At 39.2% G+C, this 24,823-nt stretch overlaps 1 protein-coding gene across 1 annotated transcript in view; it reads left to right on the top strand.

Annotated features, from left to right (window-relative positions):
• The first annotated feature begins 1,095 nt into the window (after positions 1–1,095).
• LOC149998151 (HEAT repeat-containing protein 6-like) overlaps positions 1,096–24,823 on the top strand; it is a 43,283-nt gene continuing 19,555 nt past the window's right edge. Inside the window, exons 1-14 of the mRNA XM_090257551.1 lie at positions 1,096–1,323; positions 3,764–3,871; positions 5,623–5,763; positions 6,258–6,373; positions 7,198–7,312; positions 9,092–9,193; positions 10,060–10,197; positions 12,129–12,427; positions 13,175–13,352; positions 18,644–18,850; positions 19,201–19,300; positions 21,180–21,535; positions 23,021–23,143; positions 23,512–23,598. Coding sequence (XP_090113677.1) covers positions 1,105–1,323; positions 3,764–3,871; positions 5,623–5,763; positions 6,258–6,373; positions 7,198–7,312; positions 9,092–9,193; positions 10,060–10,197; positions 12,129–12,427; positions 13,175–13,352; positions 18,644–18,850; positions 19,201–19,300; positions 21,180–21,535; positions 23,021–23,143; positions 23,512–23,598 — 2,289 coding nt within the window. The 5' untranslated portion in view covers positions 1,096–1,104. The remainder of the gene's footprint in view (positions 1,324–3,763; positions 3,872–5,622; positions 5,764–6,257; positions 6,374–7,197; positions 7,313–9,091; positions 9,194–10,059; positions 10,198–12,128; positions 12,428–13,174; positions 13,353–18,643; positions 18,851–19,200; positions 19,301–21,179; positions 21,536–23,020; positions 23,144–23,511; positions 23,599–24,823) is intronic.

Here is a 24,823-nt window from a genome sequence, read left to right as displayed (position 1 = left end):
AGGTTATGTTTTCATAAATATTCTCTCTCCCTTCCTCTCCCCGCCAGTCTCTCTTCCTCTTCTCTTTCTCTCCCTTTTTCCCTCACTACTTGTCTATCCCTTCTTCCTCATTAACCACACTTTCCCTTTTTCTGCAGGACAAGAATTCATGTCACGTCCTGAACCTTCTGCACGCTCAGATCTCTAAGGCTTGTTCTTATATGTAAAGGGGCATTTCTGAAATTCATGAAGAACTTTTCTCTCTCAGCAGAGCCCATTGTTGTCTAATTTAACAAAGCCTAATTTGAAACTAAAGCTGAACCCTGGCCCTTTATTCCAGGCTGGCCTGCTCTCCCCACAAAACGGGCTGCTGTTGACTCAGTGAGAGGGAGAGTCACCGGGCAGCCAGAAATTGGGAAGGATCAGGAACCAAAGATACACTGGGTGGACCCTCAAAATAATATCACTTCCGCTTTCGTAATAGTAGACATTTAACTAGGTACAGAATTCATTCGAGTGGCAAATTATAGACACTACAGGGGCTACATTCATTTTTTGCCTCAGCTCCTTCCTGGCACCCTCTCCTGAGACTTAAGTTTTTGGTGGGTCTGCTCTGGCAGGCATCTGTGGGCTCCGGCGCAGGAGAGACCGGGACTGCAGAGCCTGAACACGGTGCACGTGGAAGAGATTTAGCCAGCTCTCCGCCCCCATCCTCCATGCAGGTGAGACCAAGAGCCCTGCCTGAGTCCCCTGATCTGAGTAGAGGAATGTGGTAAAACTAGCAGTTTCTGCCATTGCCGTCTACAGCGGCCCCTCACCAGCTCCAGCCGAAATCTGAAACGCTAGTAGGAAACAGGAATGTCAGTGCTGCTCAGGAACAAACTTTCTGGGAGGACAAACAGGATCTCCACTTTTCAGTCAGGGTTCAGGGAGAGGTGGGCGCCGAAAAATGTCTCCAAGCAAATTTCTAATCGGTATTTGCTGGGTACTAGTCTCAAGAGCCGTTCCCCAAAGTCTTGGAACTCAATCGCGTTGGGTTGTGGCCCCAAAAAAGTATTTCCGGAACTAGAGCGGGGAGCCCGGGATGCCCCGGAAGTATTTCCCCCGTTGTTCTACGTAGGAAAGATGGCGATGGTGCAAGTAGCTAACTCCCTGCTGAACGGGTCGCCTGGAGAGGTGCCGCGGGCGCCACCCCAAGAGCAGGGCACGGCGTTCCGCCGCCTGTCGGCCAGGCTCTGCGCCATGCGCCCGGATGACAGCAGCGCTTCCCGTACCGAGATCCACCTGCTCTTAGACCAGCTCATCTCCGAGAACTACAGCGAGGGCGGCGGCGTGGCCCCGGAGGTAGGCGGGGTGCCCGGCGGAGAGGACTTCGGGAGCATCTGCTGGCCCCGGTCCCACCCCTCAGGGACCCTAGCGGGTAGCTCCCGCCTGCCTCTCGGGGCTTTTCTCACCCCGACTTCGAATTACTTAGTTCCAGGCTGGTTTGCCCCTTCCGACCATGGCACATTCTCTTTCCTCTATCTGGAAGACTGAAGTGCCGTGCAAACTTGCATCTTTCAAAACCCACTTGCTGACTTCTGTTACCAACGCGTGTGTCATCTCTGGTTCCACCTTCCAGACACACACACCCCACCCCTTTCCCGCTCCGCTCCGGCACCCAGAATGTTTTGTATGTAAAAGTCACTGCTACTATACTGAGTACACGGTACACAGATCACGTATTGTGCTTTCCCGTGCACAGTTCCAGGAACTGTAGAGCACGGGTATAATTAGCTCTATTTTACTTATAAAAACGCATAGGCTCATAAAGATCCAATGTCCTGTTGCTGGCAAAGGCAGGGCTAGAATTGGAACCTAAATCTGTCACAAAGTCCCTGCCTTTTTTGTTCCTTCACGCTAGGCTCTGCCCACTCTGCCTCCTCTTTAGAAGTACTTTGAGTAATAGTATTCATGGACATCATCTCTTGGATGCCACTTACTGAATTCCCTGAGCTCTTGACCCAATCATACCACTGCCTCTGGTGTTCACAGGCACCTCAGACTTGACTGTCCCTAAGAATGGGTGCATTATCTCCATACACACACCCTCCCCAGCTAGTCCTGTTCCCTCCACACACAAGGATGCACATGCACAGTCTGCCAAGTCACACAGGCACAGACTGTTTCTTCCCTTTCCTTCCCTCCAGGTCCTATCCAGTCTGGATTCTTTACAATCTAGCTCATAAATATATCTCAGACCATCTCCTCCTCTCTATTCCCTTTGTCAATGCCTTGGGCCCTCAGGCCAGATGACTCTTTCTTGGACTTTTCCACTAGTCTTCTCTTACTGCCTGCTTCCAGTCTAGCTCGTCTCCAAACCTTCCTTTGCTTATTGCCAGAGCGATCCTTTCTAATTGGGGAAGAAATCTGATTATAGTAGTAAAACTTTGATTTGGAGGATCTTCCATACATATTGGTAAATGGTCAAAGCAAGTTACAGAACAGTTTGTACAGTACAAGACCAATATAGGGTGGGGGGGTTGAAAACTTATGTACATTTATAGGTACAAAGAGTTCACAACAGAATAATAGTTTGTGTCACCAAGGAACACAGTGGAATCAAGGAGTAGTTGGAGACTTTTTATTTGTATAATTTGATATTTTTGCATCAAAAATAAGTGCCTGTCCAGTTTCCCATTCTGTAACTCCTCCTTTTGCGCTCTCTGTGCAATCACTTATAACTTACTGTTCCTTAAGCACCTACTGGTGTTTTACTTCACTAGTATTCTAAGTCTTTGCACTTTATTCGCTTTATAAACTTTTTTTTTTTAATCCTCACTCGAGGACATTTTTTTCATTGCTTTTTTAGAGAAAGAGGAAGGGAAAGAGAGAAACATTGATGCGAGAAAGAAGCATTAGTTGGTTGCCTCCTGAATCAGGGATTGAATCTGCAACCTAGGTATGTGCCCTGACCAGGAAATGAACCCTCAACCTTTTGGTTACAGGACGAAACTCCAACCAACTGAGCCACACCGGCCAGGGCACATTCCATTCCCTTTGTTTGCAATGCCTTTCAGTGCCTTGTCTGTCTATAGATTTTTACTCATCCTTCAAATCATTCCCGATTCTGCTTAAAAATCAATTCCACAAGACCTCCCTAATTGCTATTTCCCCAGGGTTTGTACTTAATCCTTTTAGCACTTAATTCACTTTAAGTATTTGTGAGTATTTCGTTTCCCTCATTAGATTGTGAACTTTTTGAGTTCAGAAATATTGTTTGTTTACCTTTGGAGCACAAAGAGCTAGCTTACTATCTAGCACATAGTAGGTTCTCAGACCCTTTTTATTTCAATAAACATCAGTGGATGAATGAATAGTGCAATTTTTTTTTTTTAGAATTCCCTAATTTTTACATTAAATTCATACAAGCATCATTTCTGATTTTCCCAGTGGTGTTGAAAATCTGGTTTGCTACTTTCTGGCATTTTTAACTTAAGTGTGTGCTTTTATATTATGGAAGCCTCTCTTTGGTTATTTAAGTATACCCCTTCTACCTGTATAGAGAGACTCTGGAGTCTTTAGCCTGTCAAAAACCATATTGATTCTTTTCCTTCTTTTTTAGCACATCCTATTTTTGTGATGTCATTTCCTACTCTCTGCCTCAAATTTCATCTTTCCCCATTTTGAGTGTTAATAGTCACTTTATTTTCCTATTTGCCAATGGTTTTGGGGGGAGAGAGGAGGGTCTTCACGTGACTAATAAGTATATCACTTTTTCATTGTTCTTTTTTGTTTCTCGTAGGTTGTCAGTACTCTTCTTGTCCAGGCTTGTCGACTGGTGCCTCTTAATCAGAATCATCTTGTCAGCAAAGTGTCTCAGCTTACCCACCATTTACTTAACACATTACAGGTAATCATTTATGAAACTTTAGAATTCAGATTATGAACTTTGAGAATAACTAAGTACCTTTGAAATATTGAGTTGGCCAAAAAGTCTGTTTAGTCTTTTTCATAAAATAAAAGACACATTTTTAATTTTCACCAATAACTTTATTGATTTAGATATTTTGAGAATGTCAACTATACCACGCAAAACTTATCAATTAGCATTGTGTAATTTAGGGTGCTGTTGGCTGCAAGAAACAGAATAGCCAGCCCAGAGTAGCTGAACAGGTTTTTTTGTTTGTTTGTTTGAATGATGCCCTGAGGGAGGCAGCTGTAAGGGCACTTAGAAACAAGAGGATTACTGGCGTCTTTCCACCCGCAGTATGTGAGTTATCCTTAGCCAGCGTCTCTCACAGTCATAAGATGGCTGCTTCAATTCCCGGCATCCTATGCTAAAGAAATAACACCAAGCAGAAGCAGAAGAATGTTTATTTCTGTGTCTTTTTAATTGAAGAATGGGGAAATTTGTCCCACAGACACTCCAGCAGACCTCCCGTGATATTTGGCTGGGGAGACTTATGAGAACTCCTCTACATCATTTTGATCAGGGAATGCTAATGACCACAAGTGGCTTAAATGGGAGTATCAACCTTGACTGCACATTAGAATCACCTGGATGGCTTAAGCTCCCTAGATGATTACAGGGTGAAGCTCAACCCTAACATCACAGTTTCTCAACCTTGGTACTACCGAAATTTTGGATTAGATCGTTTGTTGTTGTGAAGGACTATCCTGTGTATTGTAGGATATTTAGCTGAATCCTTGGCCTCTACATACTAGATGCCAGTAGCATCCTTCCGCATGTGATAGTCACAGATGTCTACAGACATTGCCACATGTTCCTGTGGGAACAAGATTGCCCCTGGTAGAGAACCACTCTCTTATTAGACTAATTAGGATTTACCTTCAGGTCTCATGTGGGAGAGATGAGCACCCAGACAAAATTACTCTTCCAACAAAAAAAGAGGAAGTGAATGTCTGTAGGCTACTAACAGTGTCTGCTGCATGTGACTTCTTAAATGGAATAAGGCTGTTTTCAAGTTTAGAATTTTTCAGACTGATGTGATAACTTCCAAATACTTACTGTTCTCAGGTATATCATCTTTGTCACACTGGCAGTGGGAATAGTTTCTAATTGCCTATGGCATCTACAGCCCTTAACCAAGTCTCTAGCATTTGATGACAGTTTATCTCAGTTGTCTGTGAGGTGATATTTGGATTAGCCTACTTTGTCCCAACAAGATTATAAATGACCTGAGGACAGGCATATGCCATCTCTTCCTATTGTATTCACCACATTGTGGTGGAAATATAGTAGCTATTTAATAGATATTTACTCACAGTTTATTTGTTGAGCATTTATTATATATAAGGCAATTTAGTTGAATTAAGAAATTTCAACGATTGAGTCTTACCTATCTATATATTTACAGCTGCCAATGTCCGGTTAGTTCAAGGAAAAGTTAAAGGAAATTTGTCAGGACCTACTTTGAGTGGAGGGAGTAAAGGGGAAGAAGTGAGCAAGGCCCTGAGGCAAGAAGGCTCTGTCTTGATCAAACTTTCAAGGCCTTAAGAGCTAATCTTTTTGACACAAGAAAGATGGACACATCGCACTCTCTGTCTCTTACATAGCTTAATTTGGATGAGCATACATGTCTGAAAAGGATTAAAAACTTTTTTGAATTTGGTCATATGTATTTTTTCCTCTACCTATAGGTGATTGTTGATGAACAGAACCTGAATTTCCTGTTGACGTATATGATTTCTGCTCTTCAGCAGTGCAGTTCCTGGACACACGTGAAAATTCTTCAAGCCCTGGCAGCTCTGGTTTATGGCAATAGCTCAAAATGTCAAAAGGTAGTTTAAACTGTGTTCCAGGTTGTTTTTGTTTGTTTGTTTTTGTTTTTGTTTTGTGAAGGGTTAGGGGCACAGGTTCAGAACCAACAGGCCTTTGTTTAGGTTTCTGTCCTGCCATCCATTAGATGTGTCTGAGCAGCCCTTACTCAACCACTCTGAGGCTCATTTCTTCATGTGTGAAACAGTTCTGAGGATGAAGTGAGACAGTACTTGTAAAGTGCTTGGCACTTCATTAGTATTAACCTTTATTATCTGTTATCATTACCCTTCAGCTATGCAGCCAAGACTAAATCCTTTTGCCACTCCCTAGGCTAGGAGCGATGGCCCTTACTGTTGTCTTTTGGCATATCCTTGCATGCCCATCTGAAAGATGTCCCGAGAAGCTAGTTTTTTGGTGTTTAACTGCCCTTTAGTAAAAAAAAAAAAATCTGTTTAAAGAGTAGTATTTTTCAAAAGCAGTTTTTTGACCAATATTGGCCGTTATTTTGTTTTAGTACCTCCCAGACTTATTAGGCAAGAGTGGACTCTTGGTGAAGTTGAGTGACTTGGCTCAGTCTGACCCTGAAGTTAGGAGAGCTGCAGTACATTGTATGGCAAACTTATGTCTCAGGTATGTGGATCCAATCAGATTTCCTAGTTGTAATAATATGGGGCCTCTCGTGGGCCCTTTGTAGGTGGTTCAATCTGTCTGAAGCCAGAGCCAACTTAGAAAAATAACCTACTGTTCTTTGCTAATAATATCATCTTATTTTGTTTATTTTTAATTTTCATATTGCTTGTAAAGAAATGAAGGAAAAATAGACTAGGACCTTATCCCTAAATATAGTAATGTGATATATGTGCAGTATGTCAAGGTTTTGTTTCCTGCTGATATAAATTCTGACCTTATTCAGTCTTTTAGAAGGGTATATTCATATGAATTGAAGCTTTGATGAGATTTGCCTGTCAAGGCCAATTCCTTCTAAGAAAACAGAACCCATCTCAGCTGCCCACTTGTAGATTCCTGCAGTAGAAAATGAGCAGCGCAGATTCCAACTGAGGCATGACATTTTGTCTCCATTGCCGTGTTGTCCCGTGACCAGGAAAGCAGGTCTAGCTACGTGATTCCGACTTGACAGGACCTGTCTGCATCATGTCCTTTGCAGAACTAAATACGATTTTTCCCCATACTTCTTCCACTACAAACTTCTGTAACTTCCCTGTGCAAATCATTCTTCTTATTCACTTCAGTCTTGGGCCTGTCCCACAGCATTAATTAACCGAAGTGCACAGGTCTTCCATAATACAGTTTCATCCAAGGGCATATTCCAACTCCATTAGTCTATATTATTGCTGCCATTAGTCTATATTATTGCTGCTTTCAACTCTTACTCTTTTGCAAGCCCCATTTCAAAGGAGACTGAGTTTGAGTTGCTTTCTCTGTGTGTGCTTTAGTGTGCCCGGACAGCCGTACCTGGAGGAGCCCTACCAGAATATCTGCTTCCAAGCTTTCTTGACCACTTTACAGTCTCCAAAATCATCTGATATGGATGATATCACGTTTTGCATGGTAGGTGGAACTACCACTAATCTTGTGAACGTTACGGATGTGTCTAGAAGCAGCAGTGGAACAGAAGCTGTTACCGAAGAGTTTGATTTGGTGGCTGTATTAGTTTAATCTAGAGATACAGGCATTAGTGGAATGCTGGTAACCTAAAAAGACTGAAAAGGGGAAGGGACTAGTCAAGGAACATGTATTAATGACCCACAGACATGGACAGCAGGGTGGGTATTGGCTGTGGGCGTGGGGGTAGGTGGGGCAGGGGAGGGCAAAGGGGGAAAAATGGGGACAACTGTAATAGAACAACAGTAAAATATTTTAATTAATAAATAAAAAGACTGAAATCATATCTTTCAAGTTTAAATTACAAGAAATTGGTTTGTTTTTTTTTGTTTGCTGTTGTTTTGTTTTACAACTCCAGGTTTTTAAAGAAAACTATTTTTCCCCCTCCTGACTGAAAAAACAATACAGTTTCAGACTAGTGACTATCTCTTAGATGGAAATAAAGAGTGGATTCCACAATATATACAGTATTTTATTTCTTTTTAAAAAAATATGATGCAGCTCTGACTGGTGTGGCTTAGTGAGTTGGGTGTTGTCCCACAAACTGAAAGGTTGCTGGTTCAATTCCCAGTCAGGGCACATGCCTGAGTTATAGGCTGGGTCCCTGGTTAGGAGTGTTCAAGAGGCAGCCGATCAGTGTTTCCCTCCCTCTCTTTCTCCCTCCATTCCCCTCTCTCTAAAAATAAATAAATAAAATGTTTTTTAAAAATATGATATAAATATGATAGTTCAAGTATTTTAAATTCTGAGTGGCACATTTCAAAAATTACAGACTTTAGATGGTGAAGTTCCTTATAGTCCTCTGCTCAGATACAACCACTTGGGAACAAATTGTTCTGCATGCCCCCAGATTTTTTTCTATATGTAAATGATCATATTAAATATGTAGTTTTGCCACTTTTCTCCTTTTTAAGGTTAATATCTCTTGGACCTCTTTTCATTACCTATTCCTGTACCTCATGCTTTCTCTCGCTGGCAGACCTTGGGCAAATTACTTAACTTTTTGAGCCTCCGTGTTCCTCATCTGTGAAATGGGGCAAAGGGTCCTATGAGGAGTATATGAAATAAAGCATTTAAAGTGCTTGTCATTCTTACTGTTGACTTTTACATGTAGCAGAGGGTTAGCTTCTTATATAAGCATTGTCATAATTTATGGAAATGGAAGTTTTTTCAATGTTTTTACTATTTCAAACAAGGCTGCAATTTACATCCTCTCCATGTGAGGAGTGTTTCTTAAGGACAGAATTCTGGAAATGAGTTACCGGCTCAAAAAATCAATCTTGATCGGAATTGTCCTCCAGAAACCTGTTCCCACGTTTCATTTCTTTGCCTTTAAGAGCTGCTGAGATTGCTGCATTCTAGATTTTCCACTTCTGACCTCTGCTGCCACTTTTTCATTCCTATCACATTCTTTCCACCGAACATGTCTTCTTTTTGTTCTTACTCACCATTTATACATGCTGGTTTATAGACATGTACGATAAGACCCCTCTTATTCAATAAGAGCACTCTGTTCTTCTGGAAAATAATTAGTTCATCACATTTCTTCCCTGGATTTTTTTTCTTTTTTCCATTTTCATTTTTGGTTTTTTCCCCCTCTCTGTCTAAAGGTTTATTCATCATCTAGAGACATTTTCTCCTCCATTCTAAGTGGTGCTAGAAAGCTGATCCCTGGACAACCATATCTCATTTACCTCTTAACTTGGTCTCCTTTTTCCCCCCTAGTTGTTACAAAATGCATTAAAAGGTATACAGTCTCTTCTGAATGGTGGGAAGATGAAACTGGCACAGACTGATGAACTTGGAGCTCTCCTAGGTGTGCTAAAGGTAAGACATTGTCTGTTTAAACCCACATCCTCATTGTGGTTAGTGTCTTTCCTATTTAAACCCCAGGTATAAGGACCACTTAATCAATCCAAGGCTAGCTTTAGGGTCTTACATCTTAAGAGAGAAGAATAAAATGCTCATCTTCAAACATACTTAAAATTAAGAACTGAAAATAATAAGCCTTGCTTTAGTAAATGTATCAAAATTCCATAATTTAATCTGTTTACCTTAATTTAGGAAGGGAATGGGTATGATCTGTAGATAATTTAATTTTAGATGATCTTGAACCTCTTTATGTTTGAAAGAAGAGCCAGGGCTTCTCCTTGGCTCTCACCTCCATTTAGTAGGCAGGCCATCCTTTGGCTTCTGAGCCTGCCAATCAGTGGGAAAGTCATGTCAGCCTCTCTGGGGACCCAACTGTCTTCAGAAAATAATAAGAAGCTTTGTGCTGGCCTCAGATTAAAGCCATGTATGAAAACTTAGCTTTATCATGACTGAAATTTTAATTTTTCCCCTGTGCCATCTCCCCTACTCCCAGATAGTCAGGGAGATAGATATCTAGGTGTGGATATGGATAAGCTAAATTTAAAAAATTACATTTAGATAAAATAATTAGATATAACTGGATAAATTATAAAATTAATAAATAAAAATAATAAGTAAACTAAAATCAAATCTAACCTGATCTGACCCAACTGGATGAGGTTAAACTCTTCGTTAAGTCCTACAAGCTATCTATCTTCTGTCCCATTTTTAGTTGCTTAATAAGCTTCTAAACATTAATCTGTTATGTGATCCAGAACATAATGAATAATTCTGGTTTTTGACTTACATTTTCTGTGCATTTTCTTAATCATCATCACTAGAAATGCATGTTTTATGGACTCCCTGGAATAAACATAGAGATGCCCGCGGTGTTATACCCCACTCTGCTTCCTCAGTATGATGGGCGACCGCCTATCAAATCACAGCTATCAGAATCCAGCGCATCTCGACCAACTGCGGTATGCTTATGTCTATTTAGATTTAAGTGGCGGATTGTTTTTAATTGCTTGCTATGTGTTTTCTATGATTTGCATCACTACTACGCCAAAGGCTCACCTTGAATTTGATTCAGTTTAGGAGTTTTAACGTAGTGAATTTAAATTCACCACACTGCGGAAAATACCAGTCAGAGCATCTTACACTTCTAAGATACCTAGTCAGTATAACAGCTATAAAAATGGGCATTCACTTTACACCCAAAGCCAAGCGTCCTCGTCTCTCAAGTGCTCAAGATCACAAATCAACAGACTTCTTCTGTGAAAGGCTAGCCAGTGCATATTTTAGGTCTCAGTTGCAGCTGCCAGTTCTGATGTCCTAGTGCAAAAGCATCCATAGACATTTTATTAGTGAATGGGTGTGGCTGCATTCCAGTAAAACTTTACAGAAACAGGCTGTGTGCTAGGCTGGATTTGGCCTTAGGACTGTAACTTGCCAACCTCTGGACCATTAGAACCCAACTATGAGTCAACTCACTATCTTCACCCTCCTTATATTCACCAGATTTCCCAGCCCTTCCAGATAGCTGCCATCTCCCTCATGTTTCTGTTGGAGAACCTAGAATATAAGATATATGACCAAGGAGTTATATCTAGAAATGTAATATCTGATAAAAATGCTTATAATTAAGAATTATTTAGCTCATCCATCTATTCAGTATTTACCGTACATCTGCGATAGGCCAGACATTATACTAAGCATTAAAGATACAGATTGTTTTTAGGAGCTTGAGGGGAAGAAGGCAAAAATGGATAAACAACTACAATGCAATATTGTGATTTCTTTCAGCAGCATATTCACAGTACTTTGGGAACACATTCAGGGCACCCAGTCAAACTGAGGAGTAAGAAGGCTTTGTAAAGATGTGGCTAAACTGAGACTCAAGAATGAGTGGTAGTACAGAAAAGGAATGATTTTATTTTGAAGGACCAAAAGCTGCATAAATATAGAGAATGAGTGTGAGTACAGCCCGTTGTTAACTAGTCGGTGTAGTGTCAGGTGTGCAGAAGGGAGGGGTGGGACAAGTCTGTAGCAGAGGCCAAATCATAAGGGTCTTATATAGTATACTAAGGAATTTGGACTTTTATCGTATAAGAGGTGGAGATTCATTGAAGAATCTTACTTAGCAGAATAAGATGATAAGATTTGCATTTTCGAAAAATCACTGATAACAAGTGAAAGGGTATGAGTGTGGAGCCACATTAATAATCTAAGGTAGAACTGATGAGGACCTTCTTCCCCAAGGTCAGGGACCTTGAGAATGCGGAGGAGGGCACAGATTCCAAAGATTTTTGGATGTCAGAAAGAAAGTAGGAAAAAAGAAACTGGCTTTTACTTAATACCTACACCTACAAAGCTCTAAAGCCCTAAAACATGCATTGTATCTAATGGATTAACATCATCTATATATCTAGAATGGTACTAACTATGTATCTTATTTGGGAGAACTGAGAAAATAGTCACTCAAGTCATTTTCTATAGACCTTAATTCTCTTGCAGGACTCTAGTTGAGAAGGCCGAATGCTTTTACAAACACTGTGCGAGGTAGGTGGTATTAATTAGCCTTATACTCAGCAGATGGTGAAGACCAAACTCATAGAGGCTAAATGATTTGCCCAGTGTCACAGAGATGAAATTTAAACCCAGGCCACAAGTGTTGCTCTGTCCCACATTTTTCATACCTTGCTTCTCATAATCCTATCAGGTATGTGTAAGCACTTAGCATAGTGACTGGCATACAGGGTATTAAGTAAGTGCCACTTTTTTTTCACTTCTTTCAGCTACACATTGGGAACATACTTGGTAATTAACAAACGAGAAAGTATCAATGATCAATTAGAAGCTGTTTTGAAATTGCTATCAGATATGTGTTTTCATTTGCTCCTACCATCAGAATAAAAAGAAAAAATCAAAAATGAAACCAAAGAAAATCCAGCAAGGAGAGGAGGAGGAGGAGGAACCCAGTGGTGAAAGAGAAGCAGCCCCGGTCGCTGGCTTGGGCAGAGTGTCCCTGCATGAAGGGAACACTCAGCCTCCCTCCTCCCTGGGTGTCCAGAGTTTGCCATTAGATGGAAGTGGAGCTGCAGGAAAAGATGGAGTCTCCTCACCCTTCAGTTCTTCCATTTGGAAAAGGGTCAGCAGTAGTGAGTCAGACTATTCTGATGCTGAAGGAGGCATGCAGAGTAAAATGAGGTAGTAGTATTTTGTTATATTTTTATGCCTTGCATGTAAGTTGTTATAAGTTTGCTTAAAATACTGACTGCTGCATGTGATTTAACTTGAAGATTTGCATTTATGTGGGACTTTGCATTACTCTGCATTTTACCTCATTCTCTTGATCTGCCTTTGCACATGTGGTTTCTGTGCCTGGGATATCCTTTCACTTTTTTTTTTTTTTTTATGGCTTGTTAACTACTACTCAACAGTCATATCCTCTGAGAAGACTTTTCGGAGCCCCCTCTACCCCCACTCTGGCTTAGGTACCTCTGCTGTGTAACCCTTTTACTTATCTCTGCGTTAGTGTCAATAATAATGTGTTATAGTTATCTCTTCAACTACGTCTCTGCCGGTAATAAGCTCGTCAGTGGTGGGGGTTGGTTTATGTGTGCCACACAGTGTCTGGCACATACGTGTGGGTACTCTGCAGTGTCTCATATCTGACACTAGTTTCTTAACATGAACATGCTGCCCTCTTATTTTCTCTCTACTTGCTTTCTTAATTGTTGGACTTTATTAACGTGTTATATAAACAAATTGCTTTAACATGTTTTAGTTATGTTTTGAAAAATAATTTTTAATACCATGTTGGCATTGTTAGGACTTAGAATGTTGAATTTCTCAATGTGTAATTTGAGTTACCTGGAATAAATAGTATTCCATGCTTATATTTTTTAAAAAACTATTAAAAGACATTTTTCTTTTTTATCTTGGTTATTAAAGGTCTTACCAAGCCAAAGTTCGCCAAGGAGCATTAGCTTGTTTTCTTTCTACTATAAAATCAGTAGAAAAAAAAGTTCTTTATGGCTACTGGTCAGCTTTTGTTTCTGATACACCTGAGCTTGGAAGCCCACAGTCTGTCTCCTTGATGACTCTTATATTAAAAGATCCTTCCCCAAAGGTAGGAGAATTTGGATTCTAAGTGTTAATGCTGGGAAGAAAAATCTTAAAAGTCTGTTGTTTTCTCTGCCTTATCCAGTCTTATCTGAACACAACCCTCACTCATACCAACCCAGGCCCTGACTTGAGGCCCACTCGATGGACGGGAGACTAGGAAGTGGGCTTATGTGGATACAGGCTTCGGGAGAGCCCTCTGCCCCGGGGCCTGCTCGAAGCTTGAGCAGGAGTTACTGCCTCAGATCCCCTTTGAGCTGCACTGAAGCAGCTTTGCTTTTCTCTCTTTTATGAAAATGTTGATGGCCATGGTATTTGTGATAGGAAAAAATTAAAACTGCCTTAAATACTCAGTGGACTATCATACTGGTTATGATGTACATAATGGTTATGAAGGCCATGTAAGGTTTAGAAAAGTGCTTATGATGTTTGATGAAAGTACCGAATATAGAATTATGTGATCCCAAATATGATTTTATTTCTTTAAACTTTTCCATATTTTTCAGCTCATGTATAATAAATATTTACATAGTTTAATGAGAATTTTAAAAAGAAAAATAACTTGGCAGTCATGGGTAACTGCAGCAGGGTAAGTGTCTATGGCTGATCATGTATTCAGCTCTTCTTGGATATATTAACTCCTCTCCAGAAGTTAGACTCTTACCCAACTAAGGAAAATAGTCTGCTGTGTAGATTCCCCTTATGATAATGAACATTAAAAGTGATGCTGAGTGGCATCTGGGTGTCCTCAGGTTACTAACTACCCTCTCAAAGTGAATAGCTTTGATTAAGCCAGTGGTATTATTCCTTTTCCTATTTTTTAAGATTTTACCTTGAAAATAAGGAGGAGGGCTAGCAATTCACAATCCACTGGAACTACCGATGATTATCTCCTTAAATAGCTAATTACCATATAAGAAAACTTCTAAATGACCCTTCAAAAGCTTTTACAGGGTGAAGAAAAATAAACTAGCCTCAGTTATACCCATACACAAAACATGCTTTGTAGGGTATTTCACATACCCAATATCCTAAGTATTTAAACAAGTAGAAATGTTCAAATTAACTGAATCAATAGTGAATGAACCTGGGAGAAAAAGAGAAAATGAATGATGACAAATAAATTAGTAATGAAGCCATTCCAGTAATTGAAAGGAGAACTGCTGTAGAGGTTAAAATTATACACACATACACGTCTTAAATTTATATTTAAAGACCCTCCAGCTGAGGGTAGCTGCCATAAGCAGCCAAGGAGATGGTGCTGTAGAGCAAGTAGCAAGCCAAGTAAACCTCCTGCACTATCACTAAGGGGATGTGGGACATGTGAGATGGGGATATGACTACAGAGAGGTTATGAGATCATACCCGATCAAAGTAGATTGAAATAATTTTCATGATGTTTCTATCTTTCTGTTTTTAAAATATCTACATTTGAGCCTTAGCTGGTGTGGCTCAGTTGGTTGGGCATCATCCTGCAAACCGTAAGGTCATTGGTTCAATTCCCAGTTAGGGCACATGCCTGGGTTGTGGGTTCGGTCCTTAGCCGGGGTGCATACAGAAGGCAAACAATTGATGTTTCTCTCTCACATCAATGTTTCTCTCCCTCACTCTTTCTACCTTCCCCTCTCTCTTAAAAAAAAAAAAATTTACATTTGAATTAGAGTGCCATGGGAAATTTTACATATTTCAAAGTGGTCCTCTTTGATTTGGGTATCTCTTAGATATGGTCTTGCTGTTTAACTTCAATGAATGCAAGAAATACGATGAGTAAACAAAATACAGAACTTTCTTCTGGGAGTTGTAAGTCCAGCACAAAAGCCTCGTTAAGGTCCTGGAGATGGAAAACCAGCATCATTCTTAAAGAGGATTTGTAAAAGATCAAAATAATGATTAAAAGTAATCAGTTCAAAGTAATGACAAGTGACATGATTACACTCAATATTTTTAGCAGATATTAAGTTTATAAGGGTGTAAATAAGTGTGGTGGTTATTATTGTACACAGTGAGACTTGGAGCACACCTCTGCAAACTCTCCATAGTGTAATTAATTGTTCACCAAGACACATGCTAGAAGACAGTGTTCTGGTAGAAGATGCCAATGGGAGACACTTCTGAAAAAGACTTCTAGGAAGTTATGTGCAAAAACTTAAAAGTACTACTTATGTAACTGGAATGGAACAGCATTCTGGATTAATCGGAGCTAGATTAAAAGGCACAGTCATATGTAAAGGCTGTGAGGTCATCTTCTCAGGTGCTCATTGAGTATAGAGTTGGATGATTGAAGTTTCTCTTAGCCAGGGTGAAACATGACAATAGTGTATCTTGTCATTGAAGTGCACAGTGATAATAGTTTGAGTTCGTGGCAGCTCTGATATGACCTGTGGTAGATGCAGCTAGAAGAATAATTTTCACTGATATGCTGAGAAATTTTCCAAAGAACCTTGGACAGATGGAAAGATGCCTCTTCCATTCAGGACACCAACAGTGACAGAGATTGCTTTCAGGAAATTGAAATGTGAGCTTCTAGGATGGTTCATTGGGAAGGAGAAAACAGAGATTTCCTTTAAGATTTGGCAATTTAGGAAATTGTCACATGTTTACATGTTGGAAATGTGCTTCAGAAAGCACATCCTGTTTCTAGACAACACAGAGCAATCAGTAAAATAATGCAACTAATTTAAGAATTTCTTCCATATGATTTCTTTGGCTGTTACAAAGGTAGAATATGTAGATTTAGCAACAAGACTCGATCTAAGGAACAAACTATAAGGCAACCATTCCTTTTGTTTCCTTTAAGAATTATCCTGATTTTCAAATTCCATGAAGATTATTTATTTCTCTTTTAGAGAGCTATGAAATGTGGAAAATGAATCAAAATCTAGATAATTGGTAGCATAACCAGGAAAGAAAATAAAGGGTTGAAAAATTTAACTGCCATAGAATGGTAGGTAATCAGGTTTTCTCTTATATGGTCAGCCAAGAGCACAAGGCCTTTGCTTGGGTGTCTCCAAATCTAGCAGCTCGGACACAATGTTCAAATGCCTCCACCTAAAAGCAACCAACTTTGGGAATGTGACCCAATGAAATTAACCCCAAACATATATGAAGAAAAATTAGTACTTGGACAAAGCCAAAGAATGGAACAGCCAGGTGCCCTATATTGAAACCTCCATGGTACCCACTCCCAGCAGTGACTTCTTCATCACCCTCCCAGAACTATTCTGAGATCAAACATACATAAAAAAGGAAAAAATAAGGATAGACTGAGCCACCTCAGCAGACGTTTCTGCTATATTCTTAAGTAGCAGAAAATGAAAAGTCCTTTCCTGTTTCTTTACCTTTGAAAAAGCCTTCATGCCCAAGGCGGTGAAACTACCTTTCAGTGAAACTGAGCACACTGATGTTTATGAGATTGAATCGTCTTTCATCCATCATTGCAAATACTCAGATGATAAAAACGTAATGAGATGAGCTCTCTGGAGAGCTGTACCACTAATGCTTGCACATCAGTAATTTCTGCTGAAAGTGCTGTTTAGAACTGTAAACAGTATATTAAATATTGATATAAGAATAAATGAAGCAGAACTTGAACCAGATTCAAGGTCATAAATAGCATTTTTACAACAAAAGATATATTAAGCATGGCTTAAAAAATTAAATTAACAATGAGAAGTATAATTTGATATAGTATCACATTTCTATATAGATTTTATATTTCAGTGGTGAAAAATAACCAATTTCAATGACATTAGTTTGGTTTTCATCTATGATTGTCATAGGTACTTTTTCCCTTTTAGAGTACCAAAGTTGATTGAACTGATGATTTTTAATTTTTGAACATCAGTTCATTTCTTTCCACAACTTGTTTTTTACTTTCAGTTGGTTTGTGAGCTGTTGGAATTGTGATTTTTTTTAAATTGCCTTCTAAAGAAATGGAAGTTTTGCATGACATGTATCTTTTTCAGTTCTGACCAGTCTAATCAAGGGTTGGTGAACTATGGCCTGTGGGCCACATCTGACCTATTGCCTGTTTTTGTCTGACACATGAGCTAAGAATGGTTTTTATGCTTTTAAATGGTTTTTAAAAATCAAAGTAAGAATAATAGTTCATGACCTACGAAAGTTATATGAAATTCTGCTTTCATTGTCCATAAGGAAAATTTTATTGGGACATTGTCACATTTTTTTCCTTTATGTAGAATCTGTGCTACCTTGGCCGAGTTGAGCAGCTGCTCCAGAGACTCTGTGGTCTACAAAGTCTAAAATACGAAATATGTGCGACTGGTCCTTTACCATAGAAGTTACCAGCCTCCAATCTAAGTTCTTGGATCCTCTGGAGCACGATCTCTCTCTCGATCGCCCCCCAACCCCCCAGTTTCCTAGTACATTATCAACTTCCTGACTTAAGTGATTGTGCTTAATTCAAAAGAGTCATACTGTTATACTACAAATTTGTTCTCAAAGCAATAACTCTTAGTTTTTTGTTTATGATTCCACTCTATAAAAGGCATGCAGAAATGATTTATTCCTTGGTTACTTGGAGACAATATAGTTGCAGATTTCCTGGAAAGCCTTTTACCACCAAATTCAGATATGTTTCGTATTGCATGAATATTTAGATTAGATCCTAGAATTATGATGTTGGTTTTCTGCTTTTAAAAAAATCTGGCAGAAAGTGTTTAATTGGCATTTTTGAGTGAGCAGGCTAAAGAAGGTACAGTATTATTTCATATTTCTAGTCCTGCATTTGTCACCTTACATTTCATTTTGGTTAAATTGGCTTTCTTTTCTTTCTTTTCTTTTTTTTTCTGACTTTGAATGCTGCAAAGTCATGACAGTATCAGTTGAAAGTAATCTTCTAACTTTATAAATAAAATATATTGATGCAGTGACATTCTTCCTAAGAGACCTAGCCGTTCATTGACCAAGGTACTAATTTCCTTTCCATCCATAAGGTTATATTCAATGGTATTTTTTTTTCTTTGACTTAGACTTATTCCTTACTGTAAGAAAACCTAAATGACTCAAGTTTTTTTTTTTTTTTCCCATTTTTTTTTATTGTTGTTCTATTACAGTTGTCCCATCTTTCCCCCATTGCTCTCAAGGTTTTTTTTTTTTTAAGTGTGGGGTGCAAGTGGCTTACTTCATGGCTACTTTTAGGACTTGATAGATAATCCCATTGCCTTTATTCTAAATACAAAGGTCCTAAAAACTTTGAAAATTAAAAACATAAATAGGAAGAAGGGGACTCAACTCCTGTTTTTTAACTAACTGAAATGAATCATCCTGAAATTTCAGACACGTGCCTGTGCTCTGCAAGTTTTATCTGCCATCTTGGAAGGCTCAAAGCAGTTTCTTTCTGTTGCCGAAGACACCAGTGACCACAGAAGGGCTTTTACGCCCTTCTCTGTAATGATTGCTTCCAGCATCAGAGAGTTGCACAGATGTCTTCTGTTAGCTTTGGTGGCGGAGTCATCCTCACAGACCCTTACTCAGATAATTAAGGTAAATGTGCCAAGTTATCGCTTTCAATTTTGTATTTTTTACATTGCTGAAAAGTAACTTAAGAATATAACTAAGTAGTAATTTTATTTAAAGATACCCTGTTTGTACCTACTTGTTTGATCTTACCTACCATCTCTGTATATCCAAGTAAATGATTTACTAAAAATACTCCTTTATTTGTAGTTTTAAGTTGTTCCAATGAGAAAACAAGTGCTCCCCCTGCCAAAAAAAAAAAAGACAGTAAAGGAAAAAAATGATTTTCAAATAAGTGTGAAGACTTTTCATTTTAAAATTTTGTCTGTGTTTGGGTTTAATCAGGCCTATTGACAAACTACTCTTGTGCTTTGCAGTGCCTTGCAAATTTAGTATCAAATTCACCTTATAACCGTTTGAAACTCAGCCTGCTGACCAAAGTCTGGAACCAAATAAAGCCTTATATCCGCCACAAAGGTTGGTAGTAGTTTTAAACTATTTACTTCTTTATATCAATCAAATCTAGATTATTAGGTAAAAAATATTCACAGCAATTTTATAGCTCTAAGATATCTCTATTTACTCAAGTTTTCAGGAAAATCAGAACCTCACTTTTTATTTTATTTATTTATTTATTTATTGGAACCCTGAAGCACCACTGGAAGAAAGTGAGCTGGAAAACTTACGGTAAAGTTTAATGCCTCATTGATACTTCATGCAGTAATCAGAGTATTCCTTTAGATTGAGCCAAGTGCAAGGGATCCCACTAGTACATATAGTTCATATCCTTTAGTCATAGTAGCAGATGGATGGACATCATCTTTTTGGAAAAAAAAACTGGAATATAAAACCTAACTTCTTTAACATTATTTCCTCTGAAGATCAGATAAAATTTCAGAACCTCAAACCCCCACTCACTACAGAGCCTTATTTCTTGCTATTTCCTGACTTCCTCCCACATATAATATACAGAGGTGGGCAAAAGTAGTTTTATAGTTGTGAGTACACAAAACATTTATTTATTAATTATTGTATTATTTTTCATACGAATAACTCTAAACCTACTTTTGCGCATCCCTGTATATGTGCTGTAAACACTTGCCTTTAAAACATTTGGGTCTTTTTTCTTTGCAAGCTTTATGATCAGACCACATGCTGATAAGCTGAGTTTTTCATTCAGAATTACAGGACTTGATGGAGGTGTGGACGTTTTGTTGTGACATTGTGGAAGGGGTACTGGACCCAGAGTCAGTCTGACTCCGCTGCTGCCATCCCATGGTCATGGACCTCTCTGAACCCTAATATCCTCCTAACAGGAGGAATTATACCTGCCTCATAAGACTTTCATGAGGCTTAACTGAGATGATGACGTGTAAACTAAGTCCAATTCACTCCTTTTACCGGTGTGTAAAAGGGACTCTGAAATATAAATCTTGCCTTAAGGTGTCTCATCACTATAGTGGCAGAAGTGAGATTAAAACAGCCCAGGTCTACTGGCTCAGTCCCCTGCTTGTTTCACTGCGCCAGCTTGTCTTCATCTGCAAACTGAGGGGAGTGGACCATGTCTCAGAGGTCCCTTCCAAGTGTTTGGCTTTGTCCTCTGTCAATTTTTTATTACTAAAATGTTCAAACCCACAGAAAATTTGAAAGAATAGTACATTGAACATCTGTATACCTCCACTTAGACTTAACAGTTAATATTTGTCATATTTGCTTTCTGTTTCTCTCTACATGTATGTATCTGTGTATGTATATATACATGTGTATGTATATAAAATTATGTAGACTTTTTTCCTAGAACCATTTGAAAGTAAATTATAGCATGATATTTTATCCTAAATACCTCAGTATGCATATCCTAAGAATAACGATCTAAAGACCACAAAACCATTTTTGCTCCTAAGAAATTTATATTGATTCCATACTGTCTAATATCTCATTCATGTTCGTATTTCCCCATGTATCTCAGAAAGTCTTTTATGGCTTTTTTTTAAACCTATGTTCATTCAAGTCTCATGTATTCCATTTAGTTTTTATGTCACTTTAGCCTTTTTAAATTTAGAACAGCCTGCACCCCTCTTTTTTTTTTTTTTCATGATACTGAATTTTGGAAAAGTCCAAGCCAGTTGTCTTATAGAAAGTCTCACATTCTCAACTTGTCTGATAGTTTCTTCATAATGTTGTTTAACATATTTATGTCCCATGTATTTCCTATAAACTACAAAATAGGTCTAGAGGTTTAATTAGATTCAGATGTTAAAAGGATATACCATCATTCTTAATGCCTGCAGGGATAGCTATGGTCCTTATAACAGCTGTTCCCATGGTGACAGGTTCTTGCTGTTTCCTTTGACAGATGTTAATGTTCGTGTGTCAAGCCTCACCCTCTTGGGAGCCATAGTGTCCACTCAGGCCCCTTTACCTGAAGTCCAGCTCCTTCTACAGCAGCCCTGTTCTTCTGGCCTCAGCAACAGCACTTCAGCCACTCCTCACGTCAGCCAGCCTGACTGGTGGAAGAAAGCCCCCTCAGGACCCTTCCTGGAAGAAGCATCAGTTGGCTCACCAAAGGGGTCTTCAGAGCCCTGCTGGCTCATTCGACTTTGCATTTCCACTGTTATTCTGCCCAGGGAGGAGTCCTATTCCGGTACCGATGCTGGCTGTGCAGCAGAAAGCACCTATGTGCCGTCTCCCATGCGGCTGGAGGCCTTACAGGTAGCAGGTTTCATTTCCTCATCTCTGAACTAGAAAATTATTCTTCCTCCATAGGGTGTCGGTGAGGAGTGAGTGTGAAAATACTGTAAAACAGAGCTCCGTGTCAGTGGTGTCAGTGGGGGTTATATTGTCGGTGTGAGCACCTTGTTTGTTTACTATTTTCTTTTGGTCATGGTGGGGGCTTTGGTTGTAAAATGTCCATTCATTCCTTTTTGTAGCAAGCCAATTTACTTGCCTCAGATATTATGACAGGTAGATATGATGATTATACAAGGTCTGTCCAGAAAGTATCGAGCCACGCACTATGAAAAATAGAGACATTTATTAAAGAAGATACAAGATACAAGAAGCATTGTACACAGGACAATGACACCTCAGCCCCCTTCAAAGTAGGCACCTTGGGGCCTCACACAGTTCTCCCAATCACCATCAGCTGCCCTGTCGTATTTTCCCGAATCTCATCGACAGTCTGAAATCTCTTTCCTTTCAAAGATGATTTTAGGTTTGGGAAAAGCCAGAAGTCACAGGGCACCAAATCTGGGCTGTAAGGGGCTGAGTCACCTGGGTGATTTGATGTTTCACAAAAAAACTGCACAAGACCTGATGCATGAGTGGGCTCATGGTCATGATGGAACTGCCAGTCGCCAGTTGCCCATAGCCGTGGCCTTCTGAATCATCCAAATAGTTTCTACAGAAGAATGTTCAAGCTTAATGCAAAATCTGATGCAGATTCATTGCTCTACTCAGTCATTTTGAATGTGACGCAACACAGTACACATACTTACTCAATGGCATCTACAGCCCCCACTGACTAATACAGTGATTGTTCACACATGCTCCTTCCAGTCCACTCTCCTTGGCTGCCAGGTTACATCAGTGTCACGCAAACTGTTCTGGTTAAATTAACAATGGCTGAAGTATTTCTGGACAGACCTTGAGTAGTTCTGAAAGAAATTGTATAGTTAATCTTTGATTTCTGCAACTTAAATTTAAGCAGAAGTTTAATTCTCTGTAAACTTTTCTTTGGTCTTATACCTGCTTAGAGACAACAAAATATAATTGCTCCTTCAAAGGAAGAAAACAACCCTAGATTAAAGTATTTGCTTTTTCTGTACTCAAGTATGATCTAAGACATGGGTTTGGTCCTGGGTCTGCTGCTAATTATCTGCTTAATATTAAACATATCCTTCAACCTCTTTAACCTTTAAATTTTTCAGCTTTAGTTTCTTCAGCTAAAATATTAAGAACTACCTCAAAAAATTGTACCCATGCTTACTTAAATGAGATAATATAGATAATCTTAATGAAACTTATTTCATAAATTATAAAGCACCATAAAATTATGATATAGTTAATTGATTTTAGCCATAAAATAAAGATTATGCTTGTTCTTTATTTCATTCAGCATCTGAAATATCGAAATACTTTTCCAGATGTTGCAGCCCTCCATTGAGGCCGTGGGTTAATGCTCTGTTCTCTTTGCAGGTATTGGCCCATCTGGCAAGGGGCTACTTTTCAGTGGCTCGGGTCTACTTGATGGAGCTTGGAGAGGTGATTTGCAAGTGCATGGGGGAAGCAGATCCATCTATTCAGCTTCATGGAGCAAAGGTAATTTTCATTAAAGGCCACATGCTTTCCTGTTCCCCCTACATTTTATATTCTTCCTTTTATATTATATGTTCATCCATATTGAGGTTTCTTCAAGAGGTTTCAGGTAGGGAAGTCATGCATTCCTCTATTTTCAGCTCTACATATAAACCTAAAGAATTGACTTAGTAGGAAATTAACAGTACTGTAAAGAGTTGGTGATTTTGCTCCTGGAAAGGATGCCTTTAACAGAGTTACATAGAAAAGAAAGGAAATCAGTTAGAAATTATTTTTCCCCTTGATCTGAAATAATTTCCAAACTGGAGTAGTCTTTTCCCTCCATAGTTCTAATACTCTGCTTTGATAATCTATTTCTTTTTTCTTCACAGCTTCTAGAAGAACTGGGTACAGGCATAATACAACAGTACAAACCAGATTCTGCCCTAGCACCTGATCAGAGAGTGCCAGTCACCTTGGTAAGTAAATGTCAATTCATAGACGCCTCTTTTCTTAGCGCTTCAGTCTATTTTGAGGCTCAGTGATAAAGTGGAGTGGACGATATGGTTTGTTCTAGTGTCAAAAATCATGGTTTATTATCTTGGATAATGAGATACTAGCATGAATAAGTTTATTTGCATTTCAGTTTATTTGCGGTTCAGTATGTGGTAGGATTATATGTAACATACAGCCAGCAATGCAAAAGCCAATTAATTATTTCTTTTGCATAAAACCTAGTTTGGTTACTTAGCCTCCCCAAGAGGTAGACTAGAGTGGTGAGGAGAGACAAGGATTTGAAATCAGAGGCAAGAGGACAAACCGAGGGAGCACCACTTAATGCTATGTGCCTGTGAGCATAGTTTCTTCATTTTCAAGAGGAACAAAATTCCTGAACTCATGGGCTGTTGGAAGATCGAATGAAATGTAAAGACACTGACAAATAGTAGAGTTCAATGAATGTTAATGCCCTTAATCCCTCAGTGCCGCCCCCTGCCCCCCATGACTCCTATTAAGTTCTTGTCATCTTAGTTTGCGTGTGTTGTCCCCACATGTGCCAGTCTTCTTTGGAGGAGGAGCCTATGACCTCACTGAAAAGGCTTCTGCTTAGTTCCAAAAGCAAAATCAACTCGACGGTTTTCTCCCTCTGCCCTCCTCATCCTGTTTATTCTTTTTCCTTCATAATTTCCATCATACTTGTAGTAAATTAAGAATGTCTAGCCCCAATCCCTTCCCTAGTCTGCTACAAACACTGAAACGTCACCATTTGGAGGGAGGTAAGCTGAGCTTTGCTGTCTAGCAGGCCTGCGTTTGAGTCCAGACTCCTCCCCTTGCTCATCAGTAGCTTTGGGCAAGACTCTTAGCGGTCAAGTGTTATCTCATCTGTAAAAGTGGAATACAGCAGTCCCTCTCTATGTCGCGGTTCACTTATTGTGGCCTCACTGTATCACGGGAGTTTTAAAAATATTATATTTAATTATTTATCACGGATTTTTTGCTATATCGCGGGATTTTGCGGTACTGTATACATATGTTGTTAAAGTTACATGGGTTTCAGAGTGTAGAATATGTTTAAGAACATAAGTGTTTATAAAAGTGTGGAAAAGGTTAATAAGGAGTGGGAAAGGTTAATAAGGGCCTGGGAATAGTTTATAAGTGTGTGGGAAGGGTTTATAAAGCCTTAAAATATATATAAATACTAAAATA

This window comes from Furipterus horrens, unplaced genomic scaffold (assembly GCF_987537825.1).
Source record: "Furipterus horrens unplaced genomic scaffold, mFurHor1.1.pri manual_scaffold_11, whole genome shotgun sequence".
Taxonomy (NCBI): domain Eukaryota; kingdom Metazoa; phylum Chordata; class Mammalia; order Chiroptera; family Furipteridae; genus Furipterus; species Furipterus horrens.
The sequence above is the reverse complement of the archived record's forward strand: the minus strand, read 5'-3'. Positions and strand labels throughout refer to the sequence as shown.